This window comes from Misgurnus anguillicaudatus, chromosome 7 (genome assembly GCF_027580225.2).
Source record: "Misgurnus anguillicaudatus chromosome 7, ASM2758022v2, whole genome shotgun sequence".
NCBI lineage: Eukaryota > Metazoa > Chordata > Actinopteri > Cypriniformes > Cobitidae > Misgurnus > Misgurnus anguillicaudatus.
Genome location: NC_073343.2, coordinates 31412533 through 31432823, shown reverse-complemented (window position 1 = coordinate 31432823; position 20291 = coordinate 31412533). Strand labels below are relative to the sequence as shown.

The window sequence follows — 20291 nt, the reverse complement described above, 5'->3', positions numbered from 1 at the left end:
TGTTTTTTATTAGCACCAGTAGCATCACCAAGTCCAGAGATTCAGAGGTGAAAAGCTCCAAGGCTTCCATCTTTATTTTGTCTTGGTTGTTTACTTCTTGTGCGAGTTAGTGTGAATTATCACATGCACTACCATAAAATCTGCAAAACATATTCTGGTGAAGTAACAGGAGGTGCAATGTATAATATTCATCATTGTGATTTTAATTAAATATACATTTTTGATTCAGCCTAGGCCATACCCCCCCTTTAATACTGCTACACCAAGAGGCTACGGCCCATAGTTTGGGAAGGGCCGATATGGATAAACATCTTCACCTTTAACATCCTTGCCTCCTTATCTCTTACCGTGGGTTTACACCAGCCGCATTTGAGGCGTCAAATTCGCATCTGCCGCGTCTACTACACTTTGACGTTACTCGTTTCATTCACAATTGAAGCTGCGCATGAAATTCTAGTCATTGAGACATTCACACGGAAATTCGCGTCATGGCAGGGGATTCTGGGACTCTGTAATCACGTCACTACTAGAGCAAGCTCCTGATTGGTTAACGCGGCGCGTTTTTCCACCAAAGTTTAAAATTTTCAACTCGCACGTTTGCCATGGCAATGGTCAATGTGCGCTATTTGTGCGAACAGTATTTAGGATTGTGGCCAAAACTGGTATTGCAATCACAAAACTTGTGGCTAAAACTGGTACTGCAATCACACAACTGGTGGCCAATACACAAAATGACAACATAAACATCAGTCACTGTTGTCAGTGATATAAGTATTTGAAATGAAAATTATTTTTAATGTCTAGTGACATATCAGGGCAATTTTATGATTAATTGATATACATTTCTTACATGCTGTTCCTTTAAAGAAGAACATTTTTGGAAGGCATTGAACTTCATAAAATCATAACAAATGCTTGCGCTAGCTGGCAACTTTTTTAAAATGCTGGCGGGAAAAGAGTTCATTTTTCCTATTTAATAAAGGCCATTTTCGCCTTTATTAGATGTACAGTATCACAGGAGAGGACTTGAAAGTACAGGGTGGGGAGAGGGGTATGGGATCGGCAAAGGACCTTGAGCTGGAATTCGAACTCTGGTCACCGAAAGTGCATCTGCATTCTGCACCATATGTCGGAGCACTGCCCACTACACCATCGGCTCCGACAACGTTATCTATTATTAATGCCGTGTGAAGAGTATTTAGTAGGGCTACAGTTTCTGTTTCCCGTCACAAAGCCATACTATCATGAAACGTTTTTCAGTGCTGAGAACTCAATACTAACAGCAGCCAAACAAACAACTCTCATCATGTTTACCGGCCACCCGAGCGTTGCCTTTGGCCTGTTTCTCCTCATGCACTCCCAGACGAGGCAATGGGATCCAGCGTCACTGGTGCTAAAACATTTAAAGCTTTTCTGGTTTGTCTGAGGTCTTTGATTTTCTTACACATGTATATTTCAGGGTTGGACTTGCTTTGTCCTGCAGTAACAAAGGAAGGAAACCTGGGTTAGATATACTGTACGAAGCACATCACGTTCAGAATGAATAATGAATAAACCTTAAAGTTGCATCGTGTAACCTTTAAGAGGATCTCTTGACAGAAATGCAATAAAATATACATAACTATATTATTAGTGGTGTATAAAGACCTTACAAAATGAACTGTATTGTTTTTAATACCTCAGAATGAGCCGCTTTTATCTACATACGCCCCAGGTCCCCTTACATGGAAGTCACTGTCATGTTTCTACAGTAGCCCTAAACGGACAAACTTCTCTATAGAATGACGTGTTTTGTCACTGCGTTGTCTCAGGCGATGACGTGTTTGTCCTGTGGTGGCTACCGTAGCTTCACTATGCTTTTTGAAAGGGAGGGGTGAGCTATGGACTGAGCCGTTGGACCTTTAAAAGTCTTTGAAGTGGTTCATTAGTGAACTGAATTTAATCATTGAATTTTACCTGTGAAAACAACATCTCCCATCGTTCCACTCTCCTTCATCACGCCAAAAAACTTTGCCATTGTTATAGTCTAATAGTGACCTCTAGTGGTGAAAATCCTACATATCGTGGCTTTAATGTGGCGTATACACCAGCAGAGGCGGCAAAAACGCGCTGTTCGCGCATAGTTGGACGCTTGAACATTTTGAGTTTACTCCCTTAATTCGCGCGTGAAATTCTATTCATTCGAGACATTCACGCAGAAATTCGCATCATGGGAACGACTTCTGTGGCTTCGCTCGCTCCCTGTAATCACGTGACTACTAGAGCAAGCTCCTGATTGGTTAACGCTGCACGAATATCCGCGCGTTTCACACCATTCACACGTACCGTGATGCAGGATGCCTATTCGCATCTTTGCATTGACTTAACATGTAAATCACTTGCGCTTGCCGCCTTTTCCGCATCTGGTGTGAATGCTACATAATGCTACGTACACACCAAACGCGAGGCATCGTGTTACTCGCTCAACATTACTTGCGTGTCATGGGAAATTTTTGCTCTAGTTGAATATTTTCAACTTGCGCGAAGACATGTTTAAGGCAAATAGCACGTCCAATATCACGTCAGTCGCATCGCCCCATGTGAGGACACGTCTGATCACGTCTTTGCATTGACTTTGTATGTAATCTACTCGCGCAAATCGTTGAACTCGCTTCTGGTGTGAACCCACAGTAAGAGTCTGATAAAATATGCTAATTTACAAGAAAACATGTCAGACAAACTTCGAGCGTTTAACATCTGAGCTCTTCATATAAAGAAAGATCCCACTGAGCCTTGTAATACATTAAAACAGCCCTTTTTTGAGTCTTTTTCTGCTATTGATTTTTCGTAGGACTTTGTCTGGAAAAGGTACCTGCAGCATCCCCATCACTGTCCAATCGCAATGCTGACGGAGACAAGGAGATCATCACTTGCTATGAGAAATCTGGAGACATCGCCTTGCTTTATCTCCAGGAAGTAGAAAAGGTATTTCAGCTTTCATGTTGTTCTGGAAGAATGATATTGATGTCAGATAGGTCCAGCGTTCCAGACATTGGGATCCCAGTATTAGATTCATGATCCAACGATTCACATTCATAACTGTTCGCCAACAATAATCAATATCATGTCGATTTATCTGATACATTTTGGTATATAGTATTGTGCATGTTTTTTAATTTTATTTGACAATCCATTGTTAAAGGCGGAGTGCACAATGTTTGAAAAACACTTTGGAAAAGGAGACGGGTTGACTACCAAAACACACTTGTAGCCATTCAGCAGTAAGGGGCGTGTCTACTAACCAACATCCTTGCCGGGGTTGCGTAATGCGTATGTGTGGGGCGGGTCTTTTAAAAGAAGGTCCAGATTCTATTGGGGTAGGGGCGTGTTTGTTTAGGTGATTTCAAATATCAGCATTGGCTTTCAAACATTGTGCACTCCGCCTTTAATAAAAGTATAGTAGTGTGAATTTGAATGCACTGATCCAGAATCTTCTCAGAAAGAATTGCAATGCATTAGTAAATAAGTGATCCTGTCTGTGAAATCCAGGTTAGTCTTAATCTAATGATGAGATTAGGAGCATCAAAGTTTGATTTTACTTATTAATATTAATCTTTTACATACTTCGTCAATATTAAATGTATCAATCCGAATAGGGCTAATGTTATATTTTCACAGAATGTATGTATGATTTTATGTAGAAAACAGTAAATCACAAAAAATTACTTTAGCTAGGTTTTCACAGGCTGGGTCATATTTATTACCTCCAGCGTCGTGTTGCTGTGTGGTTGTAGGGTTCTTTTTAGGACGTCTCTATCCCATTTTTGTTTTGTTCCTGATTTATCAGTCAGATACCTTGATTTTGTAGCAGAGGACAGAATTGCACAGCACTGCTGCAGAATGAGGGGCAGCCGTCCATTGACTTTGTCTTTCTGTACTATCTGTGAAATTCAATTCACAGTGAAAGCCTGTAACAGGTCAAAGTTCATGTCTCTACTGTGGATTGTTTTAAACAATCTATTTGTAAAAGTAGCGCACAGATTAATTCCCCTGGATAGTGTTCACTATTTATTTACTGCTTGTGATTTAGTTGGGAAGAGAGAGAGAGAGAGAGAGAGAGAGAGAGAGAGAGAGAGAGAGAGAGAGAGAGATTGGGATGTGAGTGATGGCAAAAGAGGAAAGCTTGTGTTCTGCTGCAGTGTTGACGCTGCATTTTTTAAGTGCAGCTGAAGTTTTAGGTTTGACCTTCACAGGTAGGAAAAAAGTTCACTGCATCCAAACCACCATCCTGTCCAAATTTATCCCTGAATATAGTAAACAAATCTTTGCTTCTTTTTCAGATATGCTAAAAGTTTTTTCTTTTTCTTTTTTTGGTGATTTGCTGTTTTACTGACTAAGATCACGTCAAAGACTTAAATCAATGATTAAAATCTAACTTTGATGCTTTAGCCTGGATTTCTCAGACAGGGTCATATTTGATGAAAACCTCAGAAAGTGTAACCGTGGGTTCACACCAGCCGCGTTTGAGGCGTCAAAATCGCGTCTACCGCGTCTAGTTTGACGCTTAAACATTCTGGGCTCTATCTTACACCCGGCGCAATGCAGCGCAATGCGCGACGCAAGTGTAATTTGCTATTTTACACCCTGCGCAATTATAATTTTCACGTTTAGCGCCGCGTTGTTTAAAAAGCAAATGCATGGGCGTTCTGGTCTGAAAACGAGGTGTGTTCAGGCGCATTGTTGGCGCGTTGCTATTTTGAGGCAACTAAAATAGACTACACCATTGACCAACAAAAACCTAGTCTAAAGTCAATGGCGCAATATATATTTTTTTGTTATTTAAACAGCGCATTAGTAATATGCGCCTAAACGGGACGACAACGCGGGTTTGCTTAACAAAGACATGAATGCGCAGCAGCACAAAAACGCTTTTAAATACGAAAGATTAAAGGATTGAATGTAAAATATTATTATTAAGTCTTTTGGACATAAATGAGGACTAATTATGAGACGTTAGAAGGTACAAAGAGCTGCTTCACCTGCAGCCTGATAAGTAAATAAATGCTTTGCTTTAAACAAATGTATCTGTTTTTAAATGTTTTTTTAAATGCTACCTCACGGATTCTTTGTATATGATGACTCTGTACCTGTGGATATGGTGAGATGAGAAATTTTTTTAAGTAATGCTTAAAAAATCTCGTTTGGAGACTGAAAGGAGAGCCGTTTGTAAATTCTTTATCTCCTGTTTGTTACAAATAAAGTACTTTTAGAGTACAAACCTTTTCTTACATACTTGTAAATTATTTTTTGATGATATTGGATAGCCATACATTTAAAGCAACTATAAAACTGCTTTTTTACTTCCATGATTAAAAGAAAGGGGTTTTAAAGGTTTTAATCCAAAAAATAACAATTTCAATACAAGTGAAAACAACACAATTATTTAACATTAATCTTAAACTGGGGATCTTCTTCCTCTGCTTAGTTTTTCAGTTTACAAAGTCCGTCATCTAAATAGGGATTAGACATAGCGCCAGCGCAACAGGCTTTTAAAGGGGATGAGAGCTGAGACTCTCATTGGTTTATGGCACGTTACACCCGAAATTCTCTCATTTCTCATTAAAAAAATGGTACCAACCCTTTTCGACCATGCGCTCGGCGCACAAACCATTTTTCCCGCTGTTAAATTAGCAAAAGTGGATTCGGACACGCCCATTTAGACGTTGCACTGTGCGCTTTAGACAATGCGCTTAGATCGTTAAAATAGGGCCCTCTGAGTTTACTCGCTTCATTCGCGTGTGAAAGCTGCGCGTGAAATTCTAGTCATCGAGACTTTCAACCGGAAATTCGCATCATGGTAGGGGCTACTGCGACTCCGCTCGCTTTCTGTAATCACATCACTACTACTAGAGCAAGCTCCTGATTGGTAAAGCGGCATGTTTTCCTCCAAAGTTCAAATTTTTCAACTCGTGCATTTGCTGTGGCAACGCTCAATTCGCTCGAAGGAGGCGGAATTGCGTCTACCGCACCGCACTAAATGCCTCATTCGCGCCGCGAGACCTCCAGACGCGCGTCAATGCGTCTTCACATTGACGTAACGTTGAAATCACTCGCGCTTCACGCCTCTACCGCAGCTGGTCTGAACGCAGCATAACATCTCCAGTGACCAGGAATGATAGATTGATCTTGTGTTGATGAAAATTTACATTAAGAGAGTTCTCTTGTTGTCAGGCCCTCAGTGCTGGCATTCAGAACCGCAGTCCAAAGCCAGGTCCGGTCTCACAGGAGCAGGAACTCGGCTACTTCCTTGAAACTGGACTTCAGAGGGCTCATGTTATCCACTTCAAAAATGGGTGAGTTTTTTTTAATGTACATATGCATTTAAATTCTCTGCAGTGCAGTCTTGCATTACCTTTGACTAAATGCTTGCCAAAGGTCTGGCTATGCTTACATGCACAACATTTTTTATGTTCGACTGAATTTAATCCGATTGAAGCATAGCATAAATGTCAAAGCTGAGTTGGAGAAAGGTGTTCTTAAAGGTGAACAACAATTTTTTTTATATTTTACTATGTTTTTACCTCAACTTAGACAAATTAATAGACACCTATCTTTTTTCAATGCGTGCAGTTAATCTTTGTGCAGCGCGTCGTGAATGTGTTAGCATTTAGCCTAGCCCCATTTATTCCTTAGGATCCAAACAGGGATGAATTTAGAAGCCACCAAACCCTTCCATGTTTTCCCTATTTAAAGACTGTTACATATGTAATTACACGAGTAAGTATGGTGGCACAAAATAAAACGTGGTGATTTTTTTAAGCGGATAAAAAATGAAAACTATATTGTATGGTGGAAGAGCACTTAGTTTGTAGCACTTTGACCTCTGGTGCAGTAATATTGACAGAAGTTGGGAGTAGTTAGGAGTGATGATGTTATTGTGCGCTGATGTCGAAGTGCTGCAAACTAAGTAAGAAGTATGTAGACCAGAAGAGGTAATCTATTATTAGGTAAAAACTAATAATATCAGTATCCCACAATGTTGTTTTATACAATAAAATAAAATAATGCTATAAATAACACTTTAGCATGTGATGTGATATATCCAGTTGCTGCCCATATACGCAAGGTATAAATTTGCATGCTGAAAGTCCGGTGTGACCACGGTACAAAGCCAGAAGTATAGTTCCGTTTTTACACGTACGCGAGGGTTTGCGTATAATGATATCAGAATAGTACGTGAGCACTGTTTGTTCGCCTGATTTTTGTAACCCCTATACTTCAGGGTTATGGCTGCATGACGAGAATGCAATCCCAGAATGCATTTCAATGAATTGACCTTTAAGAAAATTAAGTCTAAATATGGACAGTTTTATGAATGTTAGAATTAGGGCTGCATAGCGATTAATCGCAACTAATCGTTTGCAGAATAAAGGTTTTTGTTTACATCATATATGTGTGTGTACTGTGTATAATAATTATGTAAAAATAAATACATAAACGTGCAGGTATAATTTTAAGAAAAAAAATATATTTATATATCAATTATTCGTATTTATATATACATAATGTAAATTATATATAATTATAAAAATGTATATACAGATATAAATATTTCCTAAACGTTTACGTGCATGTGTGTGTGCTTGTATCTACAGAATTATTATACACAGTTCACACAGATATATGATGTAAGCAAAAACTTTTATTCTGCAAATGATTAGTCGCGATTAATCGCTATGCAGCCCTAGTTAGAATATTACATTATTAACGTTGCAAACTCCAATGAAATCCAATGAGTCCTCTGTGCATTTTCCAAAAAGAAGCGCTATTTGTTAGACACATTGAGTTTCTGCTTATGAGATTTTTTTCTGATTTCAACTAAGCCAAATTGTTGCTGTTAGGAGGAGAGTTTGAATAAAGAGAAACGAAAGTTATCAATTTCTCATCCTGTTCCTGTGTTCTGTTTTGTCCTGTTGCCCAGTGTGGAGTGCGAACTAGAGGTGCATTTATCTGTTTTGCTGTCTTATTTTAATGGTTGGCATCTCTCCTGTGAAATATGTGGAGGTCTTATAAATGCAAATGTGAGCTTGTGTCTGCACTATTGTTTATTTGTGCGGGTGCAGGTGGGGCGTCTGTCAGTGCTTGTAATGCATCTGTGTGAAATATGACCACTGCAGTGGTGCATTGTGGGAAATGTATCTGTTAGGCCCATGAATGATTCAAACCTCATGCCGCACGCAAACCATAAAGGGTCATATATTTGTGTACCCTTCTTAGGGCTGTACGGTTTAGTGGAAAACCCGCATCGCAGTATTTTTTCCCTGAGATGTATTGTATATTGTGGTATGAAAACTATAAGATGATTTAAGATGCAATAAAAATTTATTTTAAGAAGAATTAAATATTTAAGTATAACTTTGACTGCATCATCATGGAAAATAAGACATTGTTTCGAAGAACAAAAAAAATCTGAGAATTACTCTATATCAGAAAGGTATAATGCTATGCATAAATAAATATATACATATTATAGATTTATATATGTTTATCTTACTACATTGCACGTTATGCAATGTGACTATTGCGCATGCTCACATTGCAATGTTGATGTTAAAACGATATATTTTACTGCTTTTGGTGTGATATCGGAATACTATAGACATTAAATGTAAACTGTTTCCAAAGTTAATTTTTTTTCTTTCCAGCCTCATCTTACGGGGCTTATTCATTAAAATGCATTATTGCTATACATCACACCTCAACAGCTGTAAGGTATGTTTCCTTTTGATTCGATTGCAAACACATGTTTATGTGTTTAGGAGTATGTTTGAAAGCCCTGCAGTCATTAATGGAGATTATTGACTCCAGTCATTTGCATACGATCACATTCACAACCTGTGGCCAATTCAGATAGGTGTTAATGTTAAATGCACTGTATTCATCTGGTGTAGTCGATATACCCTACAGGCTCTGATTACTTACTGTCTGCTGAGTGTTTGATGCTGAAGCTCTTTAAATCATAAAGAGACTTCTGACCTGGCCGTAGGCCGTGTGTTTGTTGTGTTTGCGAGTTTGCAAAGAAGAGCGACGGATGATTAGAGTTGATGTGAGGTTTGTTGATGTCAGCTGTCAGGTTGCTTGGGATCTCTAGAGGTGATTTAATGGATCTCTTTTCCTCGTTTCCCTCCATTTTCCCATTACTGCAGTAACCTGACCCGAGGTGTCGGCCGTTTCCGAGAAATTCTCCGAGCCGTTGAGACCAGGACCACTCAGAATCTTCGTATGGTGAGGAATGTTCATGTGTGTTTATGTCATTGATGAACATTAGATCCTATATATTGGGGTGTCACAGACTTTCTCATTTGGGACAATCTTTCTCAAGACCCGCCAAGATATTTTGATAAATGGAAATATGGGGGAAAGCTATACACATACATTCACTTTTAGTTTTGTGTTCTTTGTCATTGTGTGAAAGAAATATGAGATTTATTGCAATACCAAAATACCTTACGGTAAGATATCAAAACCATTGTCGTTGCAAGTGATTGATTGAACTAAACATTTTTGGCTTGACCCACCGTGATCCCACTGTGGATCCAACACGGAAGAAACTGCAATTCATCGACTGGCCACTAGAGACAGGCTCCAAAAGGGAGTAAATCCCCTTGACCCTCCATGCTAAAATGACTTTACAGCAGAATTTATTTTTGAGCCTGGTTCAAAATTGGTTTTGGTCTATATAGCTAATTTTGCCCTTCATGCTAACTTTAAGGGGAGAAAATTTTCAAAACTCATCCATTTGAAATATTTTATGCCTTAAAGGGACACTCCACTTTTTTTTAAATGTGCTAATTTTCCAGCTTCCCTAGAGTTAAACATCCGATTTTTACCGTTTTGGAATCCATTCAGCCAATTTCTGGGTCTGGCGGTACCACTTTTAGCATAGCTTAGTTAGCATAATCCATTGAGTCTGATTGGACCGTTGGCGTCGCGCTCAAAAATGACCAAAGAGTTTCAATATTTTTTTTTATTTGAGGCTTGACTCTTCTGTGGTTGCATTGTGTACTAAGACCGACGGAAAATTAAAAGTTGCAAAAACAATTTAGGCCGATATGGCTATGAGCTATACTCTCATTCTGGCGTAATAATCAAGAACTTTGCTGCCTTACTGTGGCTGCAGGAGGCGCAATGATATTACGCAGTGCCCGAAAATAGTCCCCTGCTATTGAAAGTTAACAAGGGGACTAATTTCGGGTCCTGCGTAATATCATTGCACCTGCTGCAGCCATGTTACGGCAGCAAAATCCTTGATTATTACGCCTGAATGAGAGTATATTTCCTAACCATATCTGCCTAGAAATTCGCAACTTTTCTTTTTCCGTCGGTCTTAGTACACGATGTCACTACAGAAGGGTCAAGTTTTAAATAGGAAAAATATCCAAACTCTTTGGGTATTTTTAAGCCTGATGCTAAATGGTCTAATCAGATTCAATGGATTATGCTAAGCTATGCTAAAAGTGGTACCGCCAGACCCGGAGATCGGCTGAATGGATTACAAAACGGTAAAAACCAAATGTTTAATCCTAGGGGAGCTGGAAAATGAGTATATTTTCAAAAAAAGTTGAGTGTCCCTTTAAAGTTCTGCATAATTAAGGGAGTGACGGGTGGATTGTCCCTGCTATCACTGTCGCGGAGCTGGGTGGGGCGTGGTTTCAACAACCAGGCACCTCAGCTCCACCCACATTCTGCCTCTTTGCCTTTTTGGTTATCTGGAAGTAATGCGCTCCACCCACTTTGGGCTTCAAAAATGCTCTTCAGAAACCAAAGGGTGAAGTCACGGAAACTGCATCTTTGTTTTATACAGCCTATATGTGTGACCCGAAGTGGGTCGAAATCCACAGTTTGAAAACTCCTGCCATATACTAACCATAAATATTGCTTATTTCAGAATGATCAGTCTAACGTAGGTTCTGCATCAAATTCAGGCTTTAATAAATGGTGTGCATTTGTGTTTAGACTATTGCCAGGCAGCTAGCAGAGATCTTGCTGAGGGGTATGTGTGAACAGAGTTATTGGAACCCACTGGAAGATCCACCTCACCAGTCCCCTCTGGATGATCCACTCAGACCCACCCCCATCAAGGACTACGCCCTTAGCCGACGCCCACGTATCTACTCGGGAGATAAGTAAGACACGTCCCTTTGTCCTGTTTTCATCTCCTGTCTTACTCTCTGTCATGAAACCTTACCTCTGTTTTTTCTCTTTTGAACCGTACAATGGCATATCTAACTGCGTGGTATAACCAGGAATGGTGTTGTATAGTGATGGGTAACCCCGCCTACCATGAAATTTGATTTGTTTTAAAATCTCCCTCCATATTACTTAATATTTAACATTTATTAAATGGGGTCATATGATGCGATTTTATGTTTTCCTTTGTCTTTGGAGTGTTTAAAGTTGTTTATGCATATAGAAGATCCGTAAAGTGGCAAAGATAAAAGTCTTAAACCCAAAGAGATATTCTTTCTAATGTGGCATTCACACCAGACGCGGAAAAGCCGGCAAGCGCGAGTGCGAATGGTGCGTTCCATGTGAATTGAGCGTTGCTGCAGGAATGCGCGAGATGAAAAATCTAAACTTTGGTGGATATTCACGTGGCGTTAACCAATCAGGAGCCTGCTCTAGTAATGAGTTAATTATGGGGAGCGAGCGGAGCCGCAGAAGCCCCTCCCATAACGCGAATTTCCGCTTGAATGTCTAGAATTTCACGTGCGGCTTTCATGCGCGAATGAAGCGAGTAAACTCAAAATGCGTGTTTTTGCCGCCTCTGCCGCGGCTGGTGTGAATGCAGGGTAAAAGCACTGCCACCAATCTCAACGGGGGCAACAATAATGTACGGTATGTGGAAAATATTAATGTTTTTAAACGCGTAAACTAGGGATGTTGTGGCGACGGAATTTTCCCACGGGTTTATCAGCCTGTGACAAACCGAGGGTCTTATAAATGCACATGCAGCCGTGTGCATTTTACTTTTATTTCTGAATTAGAGGCACATGTTTAAATGCAACCCTTGCGTAAGTTGCGTTAAAACGCTTAATAATCCGCGTGCAATGCGAGGGCAACAATTGTTTTAATTAAGTGCTTGAGCCAGTGTGCACATCAGCTCTCTAACGAAACTAAATGATTTTATTACAAGAAATAAATGACGGTGGAAGACGGTGCCATGGTGTGCAAGTGATCTAATGAGAGGCTAAACACCGTGTATCACCGGTTACATCGACTATCGCAACCTGCCTAGCGAAAACGCATTGCATTACACCAAATACACTAAATATAGTTCTTTTTAGTAACGTCATATGACCCCTTTAAAACACAAATGTCAAATTTAATTTGATGGGCTGTGAATGTGTTACACAGCAGTTCCAGCCTGATCTCAAGAGAATTCATACATATTTTACGAGTTGGCTAATTCATACGAAGTTAATGTAAAAACGTACGCTTTTCATGAAAAAAACCTAAAACCACATCTAACCCCAACATCACAGGGGTCAAGGCAAATCATAACAAAACTGACGAATGTGGTCGCGTGAATTTATACGAATTAGCCAACTCGTAAAATCTGTACGAATTCTCGATAGATAGTGTTGGAAGTTCACGTTTGGTGTGGACAGACAAATAGTTCATGTTATACTGAGAAAATTGCTGAAAAGTAATCTCTTTCTCTATCTATCTATCTCTCTATCTATCTCTGTCTCTAGCTTGTTTTGTCCACAGGAGAACACTGAGGAGGCTTTACTCCTTTTGTTAATCAGTGAGTCTATGGTGAGTCACAGTAAAAGTCTTTTTTTTTATAAAAAAAATTCTTTTAGACCCTGTTGTCTGCACAAGTAGAGCGGTACTCAACAGAAACCTGATTACATTTTCCCTTCAGTTGTTTTTATCTCTAACTGCAACAACAAAGTTATGTAAATTTTGAATATATTTCTCACAGGCTAACAGAGACGCTGTATTGAGCCGAATCCCCGAGCACAATAATGATCGAATCATCAGTTTGCAGAGCGCTTCACTGGTGTACGACTTGCTGACCATTGCGCTCGGTCGACGTGGACAGTACGAAATGCTCTCAGAGGTGAAGATCTGCTCAAAATCCTCACAATGGTTATTCAAAGTGTGCATGTAATGATAGCATTGTCTTTGGTTTTCTGAGTTTATTCAGACCTTATCTGATCTCACATATAAAAAAAATGTATTCATGACATGAACTAAGTCTCAGTATAACTTTGTGATGCAAAACTTTTTTCTGTATCTTAAAGTCAAGGATTTTGTCATTGCGCATTCACTTATAGATTTAATTGTTCAAAGAATTGTGTGATTATCTATAATGCCCTTGGAGATGTGCTGGAAGCCCCATGGCACGCTGGGTAATCTGCAACAGGAGGCTTTATGTTTAACTACTGTATTGTTCATTTTTTGTGTGTAGTGTGTGTTTGGCTCATCACCACTTTTGTTTTCAGTTCTTACCTAAATTATTATATTATCCCCTCTCATTAGTGTCTCGAGAGAGCCATGAAGTTTGCCTTTGAGGAATTTCATCTCTGGTTCCAGCTCGCTCTCTCCTTGATGGCTGCTGGGAAGGTCAGTGTTTCATTTTTGGTCCACTGTGTACCAATGCTGTGCGGCATTCAGTGTTAAATTGAGAATTTCATTAAAATTCCCAATGCATTCCTGAAATTGAGCTGATGCATGAAAATTGAATGCAATTCAAATTCACACCTATGATTTTAAAGCCGTTCTGAATTTTGTCCATCGCTGTGTGCCCTTTTTTTGTGTGTGTAGTCGGCTCGAGCAGTAAAGGTGCTGAAGGAGTGTATAAGACTGAAGCCGGACGATCCCACCATTCCTCTGCTGGCCGTCAAGCTGTGCATTGGAAACCTGCACTGGGTAATGATAGGAGAATTATGGGAAATACGTGCGAGGAACTGACACTGACCTGTTTACAACTTTGTGTTATCCAGTCTATGAACCGTGAGATGATGATGACATGGGGTGTGTATTTGTGTGTTTTAGCTGGAAGAGGGTGAGCGCTTCGCTAAAATGGTGATTGATATGGGTGAGAAGGCGGCTGAATTCAGGGCTAAAGGATATCTTGCAATCGGGCTTGTCTATAGTCTGAAGGCCACAGATGGTAAGTATACCTAAAACAAGATAGACCCTCTACCATTTCTTTTCCCTTATAAAACTGCCTATATCTATTTTGGATTCACTGAACACTTTGTACCCTCTGTATGATCTCTTTATGATGCCGAGGACTCCAAAAATATAATGAGACCCTTCCCTGGCCCCCTTCATTTGTAAATTGTAAATGATGAGGTTTTGTTTGTCATTTTTTGTGCTGCTATTCTGGCCAGGACTCCCTGGAAGAAGACATTTTTATCTCCATAGGACATTCCTGGTAAAATAAAGGATAAATAAAAAAATCTACTCACACCTTTGTGTTTACAGCATCTCTTCGAGGAATGCAGGAAGAATATCAGAAAAAAGCACTGAGTGCTTTCCAGAGGTGAGTTTCAGACTCTCTGTCTCTCTCTCTTCTCTCTCAATTTTTATTTCAATTTAAATATGCTTTATTGGCATGACAAAAACAGTACTTTTGCATTGCCAAAGCAATTTCCGCTGGGCTGCGAACAAGTAGTGCAAATTAAAGTAATAATTAAACAAAGTATATAGTGTAAAATACTAAGTTATAGGAAAAAAATAATAAAAAGAGCAAAGTTAAATAATAGAATAAAGCAGTAATTTACATTAAGTGTCTTCTTCATTTAATGGAGACATTAAGTCAGGTTAGATTGATTTTCTCTTATATTATGACATGCATACACATATTGTGCTGCTAACACACAGCAGTCTCTCCTAGCAGAAAGATCAGTTTCCCGTTGTTTGATAGGCTTTCAAAATTTCTTGTTTATGCAGATTATTTTTTGGTAGAAGAATGCACTGCAAAAAATGCTTTTCAAGAAAAAGTTTTCTTAGTATTTTTGTCTTGTTTTCAGTAAAAAAATATCTAAAAACTCTTAAATTAAGAGGCATTTCGCAAAACGACCAAAAAAAATAAGTCTAGTTTTTAGACAAAAAATATCAAATTTAAGTGATTTTAAACACTAAATTTAAGAAAATTTAAGAAAAATTTGCCTACCCCATTGAGATATTTTTACTGAAAACAAGACAAAATTACTAAGAATTTTTTTCTTGAAAATCATTTTTTGCAGTGTGTGCACTTTTTGCATTCTGTTAGAAAGGCTCGATTTGGTTTTGGTCACAGTGTGGACACAACTTCTCACAACCTTTTTCTGTGTCTGCCCGTCTCTATACTGAGCTTGTGTCTACTGAGTCTGTGGGCCTTATTTTAACAATCTAAGCATATTGTCTAAACACAGTCTAAACGGGTGTGTCCGAATCCACTTTTGCTAATTTAACGACAGGAAAATGGTTTGTGCGCCTAGCTCACAGTCTAAAAGGGTTGTTCCTATTCTTGTAATGAGTAATGGGTGTGTTTTGGGCATAATGTGCAATAAACCAAAGAGAGTCTTATCCCCTTTAAAAGCCAGTTGCGCTCACGCCATGCCGATTCACTATTTAGATGGCAGAATTTGTAAACTGAAAATCTAAACGGAGGAAGAAGACCACCAGTTTAAGATTGTTGTTAAAAATTTGCGTTATATTTTGTACTAAAACTTTTAGTTCTCTTTAAAAGTCGTTATCTTTCAGTCATGGAAGTAAAAATAGCAGGCTTTTAATTGCTGTAAATGTATGGACAGTCTCCATGATCAGTGTAATATCAAAAAATAATTTCCAAATATGCAAGAAAATGTTTGTACTCTAAAAATACTTTATTTGTAACAAACAGAAAATAAAAAGAATTTACGAACTTGTGGAGAGCCGAAATGTTTGAAAACGCATTACTTAAAAAAGGTTCTCATCTAACCAAAGGTACAAAGTCATCATATACAATAAATCGGTGGGGTAAAAAAAATTAGAAATAAATGCAATATCTGCATTTTTTAAAGCAAAACATTCAATTACTTACCAGGCTACATGTACAATAGCTCTTTACGCCTTCTAACGTCTCATAATCGGTCCTTGTTTATGTCTAAGAAACTCGATAATAATCTTTAACATTTTAGTCCTTTAAATTTTTATATTTTAAAATGTTTGTGTGCTGCTGCGCATCCATGTGTGTGATAAGCACACATGATAAGTTGTCGTCCCATTTATAAACACATATTACTAACAATACTATTACTAATATTGTGCCATAGTCTATCTTAGTTGCCTTAAAATAGCACCGTGCCAACAATGTGCCTGAGAACACCTCGTTTTCAGACCAGAACACCCATGGGTGCAAAAATGGGTGCAAAAGCATTTGCTATCAAAACAACGTGGCGCTGAATGTAAAAATGATAACTGCACTGGGCTTAAACTAGCAAAAACACTTGCATTGCGCATTGCGCTGGGTGTATGATAGGGCCCTGTATCTGCTCAAGTTTTTTATCTGTCACCGTGTACAGATAATTTGCCATTCTGTAATCTCTTTTTTAGGGTCAAATAACATTGCATTTTACTTTGTTGTTGTATTTGAGTTTTCCAATGAGTTATGTAATTTTGTTTGATTTGTGTTATAATTTTGTAACTTTAATAAGTTTATCACTGTTTTGGTTGAGATCATCAGTGTGATGATGATGTTAATAAAAAAAGGACTGAAGCTCTGAATCAGTTCAGATAGATGATTTGTTTCTTTACTCCGCTCTTTATATTTCAGGGCTTTATAATGATATCTCTCTCTCTTGTCTCTCTCTCTCTAATTAAACACTCTCTATGTCTCTCTATCAGGGCACAGAGTTTATCCCCCACTGATCATCTGGCGGTTTTTTATCTAGCGCTGCAGCTGGCTGTGTCTCGACAGATAGGAGAATCATCATCTATTTCTCACACACAGGTATTGAAACATACCATCATTCAGAAGTGCTCATCACTTCTTACTCTAGTCACCAGGAGAAGTTTGTTTTTGAGCATATAAACATGTCACAAACATCAAATTTAATACTGCCACATTGTCTGCTTATAACACTTTACAAGACTTAATACATTTATTAGAACGCCACACAATGTAAGGTTTGTGATGCCCTAAATTAACAGTATTTGTGATTGCCAAAATCATTTGTTTATGTTTCTATAATGGTTAATCCACCAGTATGTAAGCTTTTTAGTCACAGTAGTATTACTAATGTTAAAATATAATGATTGTTATACATACATTTTTTGTTTTACAAGAAAGGCAGAAAAAATATTAAAGCACTTTCTTATTTTTTATTCAGATGCCCAATTACACTTTTAATTTAAGTTATATTCTCTTTAATTGCTTTTAATACATGATAGCATCTAAAAATCTGCTAACTTCCAAGTGTCATAATTATATAAACAGTGTCAAGCTGTCTTTAACACACAGTCTAGCCACAATGAAAGTGTTTGTATCTTACATCTAAAATAGATATGGTGATATGCAATGATGTGATTCAGGTTAAGTCACTGATTGACGTCACTGATCTCACAGCATATGGCTGCCACCTTGTTTTTCATTTAAATAAAGTTGTTTGATGCCCTAACTCTCTTGCATATCCCACAATTCCTTGCATGAGCCTGCTGCTCGACTCCCATAAAGAATGATTTGTGTACCAGAGGATACATGCCCTATCTCTCTCTCTCGCTCTCTTTGTCTCTGTCTGAGTGGATGTTAAGTCTTGTTTAAACAATTATCTAATGAAAACCTCTTTACTGTGTGTACATGTTTGATAGATACCAGAGGCTTTGGGTTATGTACGTCAGGCATTACAGCTGCAGGGTGATGATGTTCATGCTCTGCATCTGCTGGCCTTGCTGCTGTCAGCACAGAAGCACTACCACGACGGTCTCAACATCATTGAGATGGCCCTCAGCGAGTACCCCGAGAACTTTGTGTAAGTCCAACGCACACACTCTCACGCTCCTATCACCCATTTTATCGAACTTCGAGCATTTTGTTTTGTGGCACACAAATAGTTTGGTGAGGTTTGTCTGCAACCAATCAGAGAGATGGAATGGGAGACTGTTGGATCAGAGAACCAATCAGACGTGACCATGTTCATATGTACTGCATTTACAACACACAACTAAAGCACTCCATAGATATACATAATAAAGGCTAGATGTCTTACGGCAGAGTTTTTAATGGCCATCTTGTCACAGGCAAGCTTTCTGGCAGACACTGTGGTACCTGATGTGAGGTGAGCGATCTGCACGAACACAAATACTCTTATCGCGCTGAGATCTTAATGGATTTACAAATTGGTTTCTTACGTTATTAACTTGGGTATAATTCTGGATGCTTGAACATGTTTCATGAACATTATTCATAAGTATGCAGTGTCATAAGTACATCTCTGACGTTTATAACAAACCAAACAGTTTGAAAATCGGTAGAAATTGAGTAAGTTATGGTTATTTAAAAAGTACATGCACCTTTAAAACACAATGTTACGAGTAAGCGAGCTGACTGTGACAAGATGGCCGCCAGGTGCGGACGTCGACCTCCATTGGCCAGCAGCGCGGACGAGACATCTAGCCTTTATTATGTATATCTATGAAGCACTCTGCCAAAGAAAATTCAAGGCCCTGGGAATTTTTTGAATATATACATGCATCGAATACAGGTCATTGAAAGTGCTTAAATCGTATTATTTATGCAAGAAGTTTTCTGGGAAAAAAATCCATATTATCCCTTTGTAGTGTAGGATAATATCATACAATTTCTAGCCTTTTAAGCACGTGCACTAAACTGTTTGGTGTTTTTGCATAGTGGTGTTTGACACATGAAAACGTCTCGGGTTATGTATGTAACTGTTGTTCCCTGAGAAGGAACTGTGACAATGTATCTTAAGAGGTAACACGATGTAACCTTGCTCTTACTTGAAATGTGTCCCCACATTTAGTCCTTGAATTTGAGGGTATTGGACCTGGAAAATCCTTGAAAGGTCCTTGAATTTGGGGACCCTGTATTTAATATTAACAAGATGCGTCACTTGAATTAATATGAATGGGGGAGATCGCAATGGTCAGATTGGCCACTTTAGTCCCGCCTCCTAGTAAAAAGAGCCAATCGTCAATCGGAATCCTCTGGGAGAGGACCTGAGAGGCGTTTCAAATATGGCTGCCGAGTGACTTCCTGAAAAGGACTTTGGCATTTTCAACTTATGTTTAAATGCTTTGGTAGAATGCTTTTGATGGTTTTTGTTTGCCGTAAAAGCTGTGTGGATATCTACTACTGGCCTCTTCAATTAGAGGAGTGTGTCTGTTGGATGTCTGGAGCGTTGGACACTCCCCACGCAAATTCCCATCTCATTTGATTCGATCAGACTTTCCTCCATCTCTGTAATTATGTGTGTGTGTCTGTTTTGTAGCCCCGCAGGCTGTGCTTTTCAACCACTTACATAATAATAGAAAAAAAGAAAACACATTTTCCTCCCCCTTTACCATTCTCCTCTTTTTTCACCCTGTTGTGCCTTGGGGAGGTTCAGTATTGTGTGTATGCATGCATATATGCAAGTGTCTCCATTTTTTCGCTTCATTGCCTTGAAAGGAAATGCACCAGAACATCCAGCTCTCTTTATTTTGCACACACACGAATAATATTAGTTTAGCGGTTGTGTGGGTGTCCTAGCGGTGTAGCGTGCTGAGATGACAGAAGTGAAGATGATAACGTGCTATCAGCGTTCTGTATCAGCTGAACTCGGATCAGCGTGGCCCTCGAGAGATCGCAGAGTGATTACCAGCGCATGCTGGTCTCAGTTTAGCTCGAAGCATTTTAGAGCAGACACAGCGGCTGTAGCTCCTCACAGTCTGTCATGGCTGATTATAGAAACGCCCATCTGTACTTTGAACAGTGATGCTGATGATGGGATGTTCACAGCAGATCTGACTCTTGTAAAAATGAGTATGTGTTAGAAGAGATGCTCTGGATGTTATCAGGAGATTGTGTGTCGGCTATTAACCAAGACATACAGTAAACCTTATTTTTTAGCAGTAACAACATAAACAAGCGGCTTTCGTGGTCATCACGTAACTTCTGGTAAACTCCGCAAAGAATAAATAACAACAAAGTCCTTTTAAAGTAGTTTATTAATATAACAAGCAAAATAAACAACACGTAGATTACATAGGAACGCAAAACATTTGTTATTTTCGACGAGGTATTTGTTTTTAAGAGTTCAGTTTCAGCAACT

General features: G+C 38.9%; 1 protein-coding gene across 1 annotated transcript in view; it reads left to right on the top strand.

Annotated features, from left to right (window-relative positions):
* ttc7b (tetratricopeptide repeat domain 7B) overlaps positions 1-20291 on the top strand; it is a 44669-nt gene that overhangs the window by 2508 nt on the left and 21870 nt on the right. Inside the window, exons 4-15 of the mRNA XM_073869731.1 lie at positions 2831-2964; positions 6211-6332; positions 9186-9264; positions 10996-11165; positions 12738-12801; positions 12971-13108; positions 13531-13614; positions 13816-13920; positions 14047-14164; positions 14482-14539; positions 16867-16942; positions 17833-17990. Of these exons, the coding sequence (XP_073725832.1) occupies positions 2831-2964; positions 6211-6332; positions 9186-9264; positions 10996-11165; positions 12738-12801; positions 12971-13108; positions 13531-13614; positions 13816-13920; positions 14047-14164; positions 14482-14539; positions 16867-16942; positions 17833-17990 (1306 nt within the window). The remainder of the gene's footprint in view (positions 1-2830; positions 2965-6210; positions 6333-9185; positions 9265-10995; positions 11166-12737; positions 12802-12970; positions 13109-13530; positions 13615-13815; positions 13921-14046; positions 14165-14481; positions 14540-16866; positions 16943-17832; positions 17991-20291) is intronic.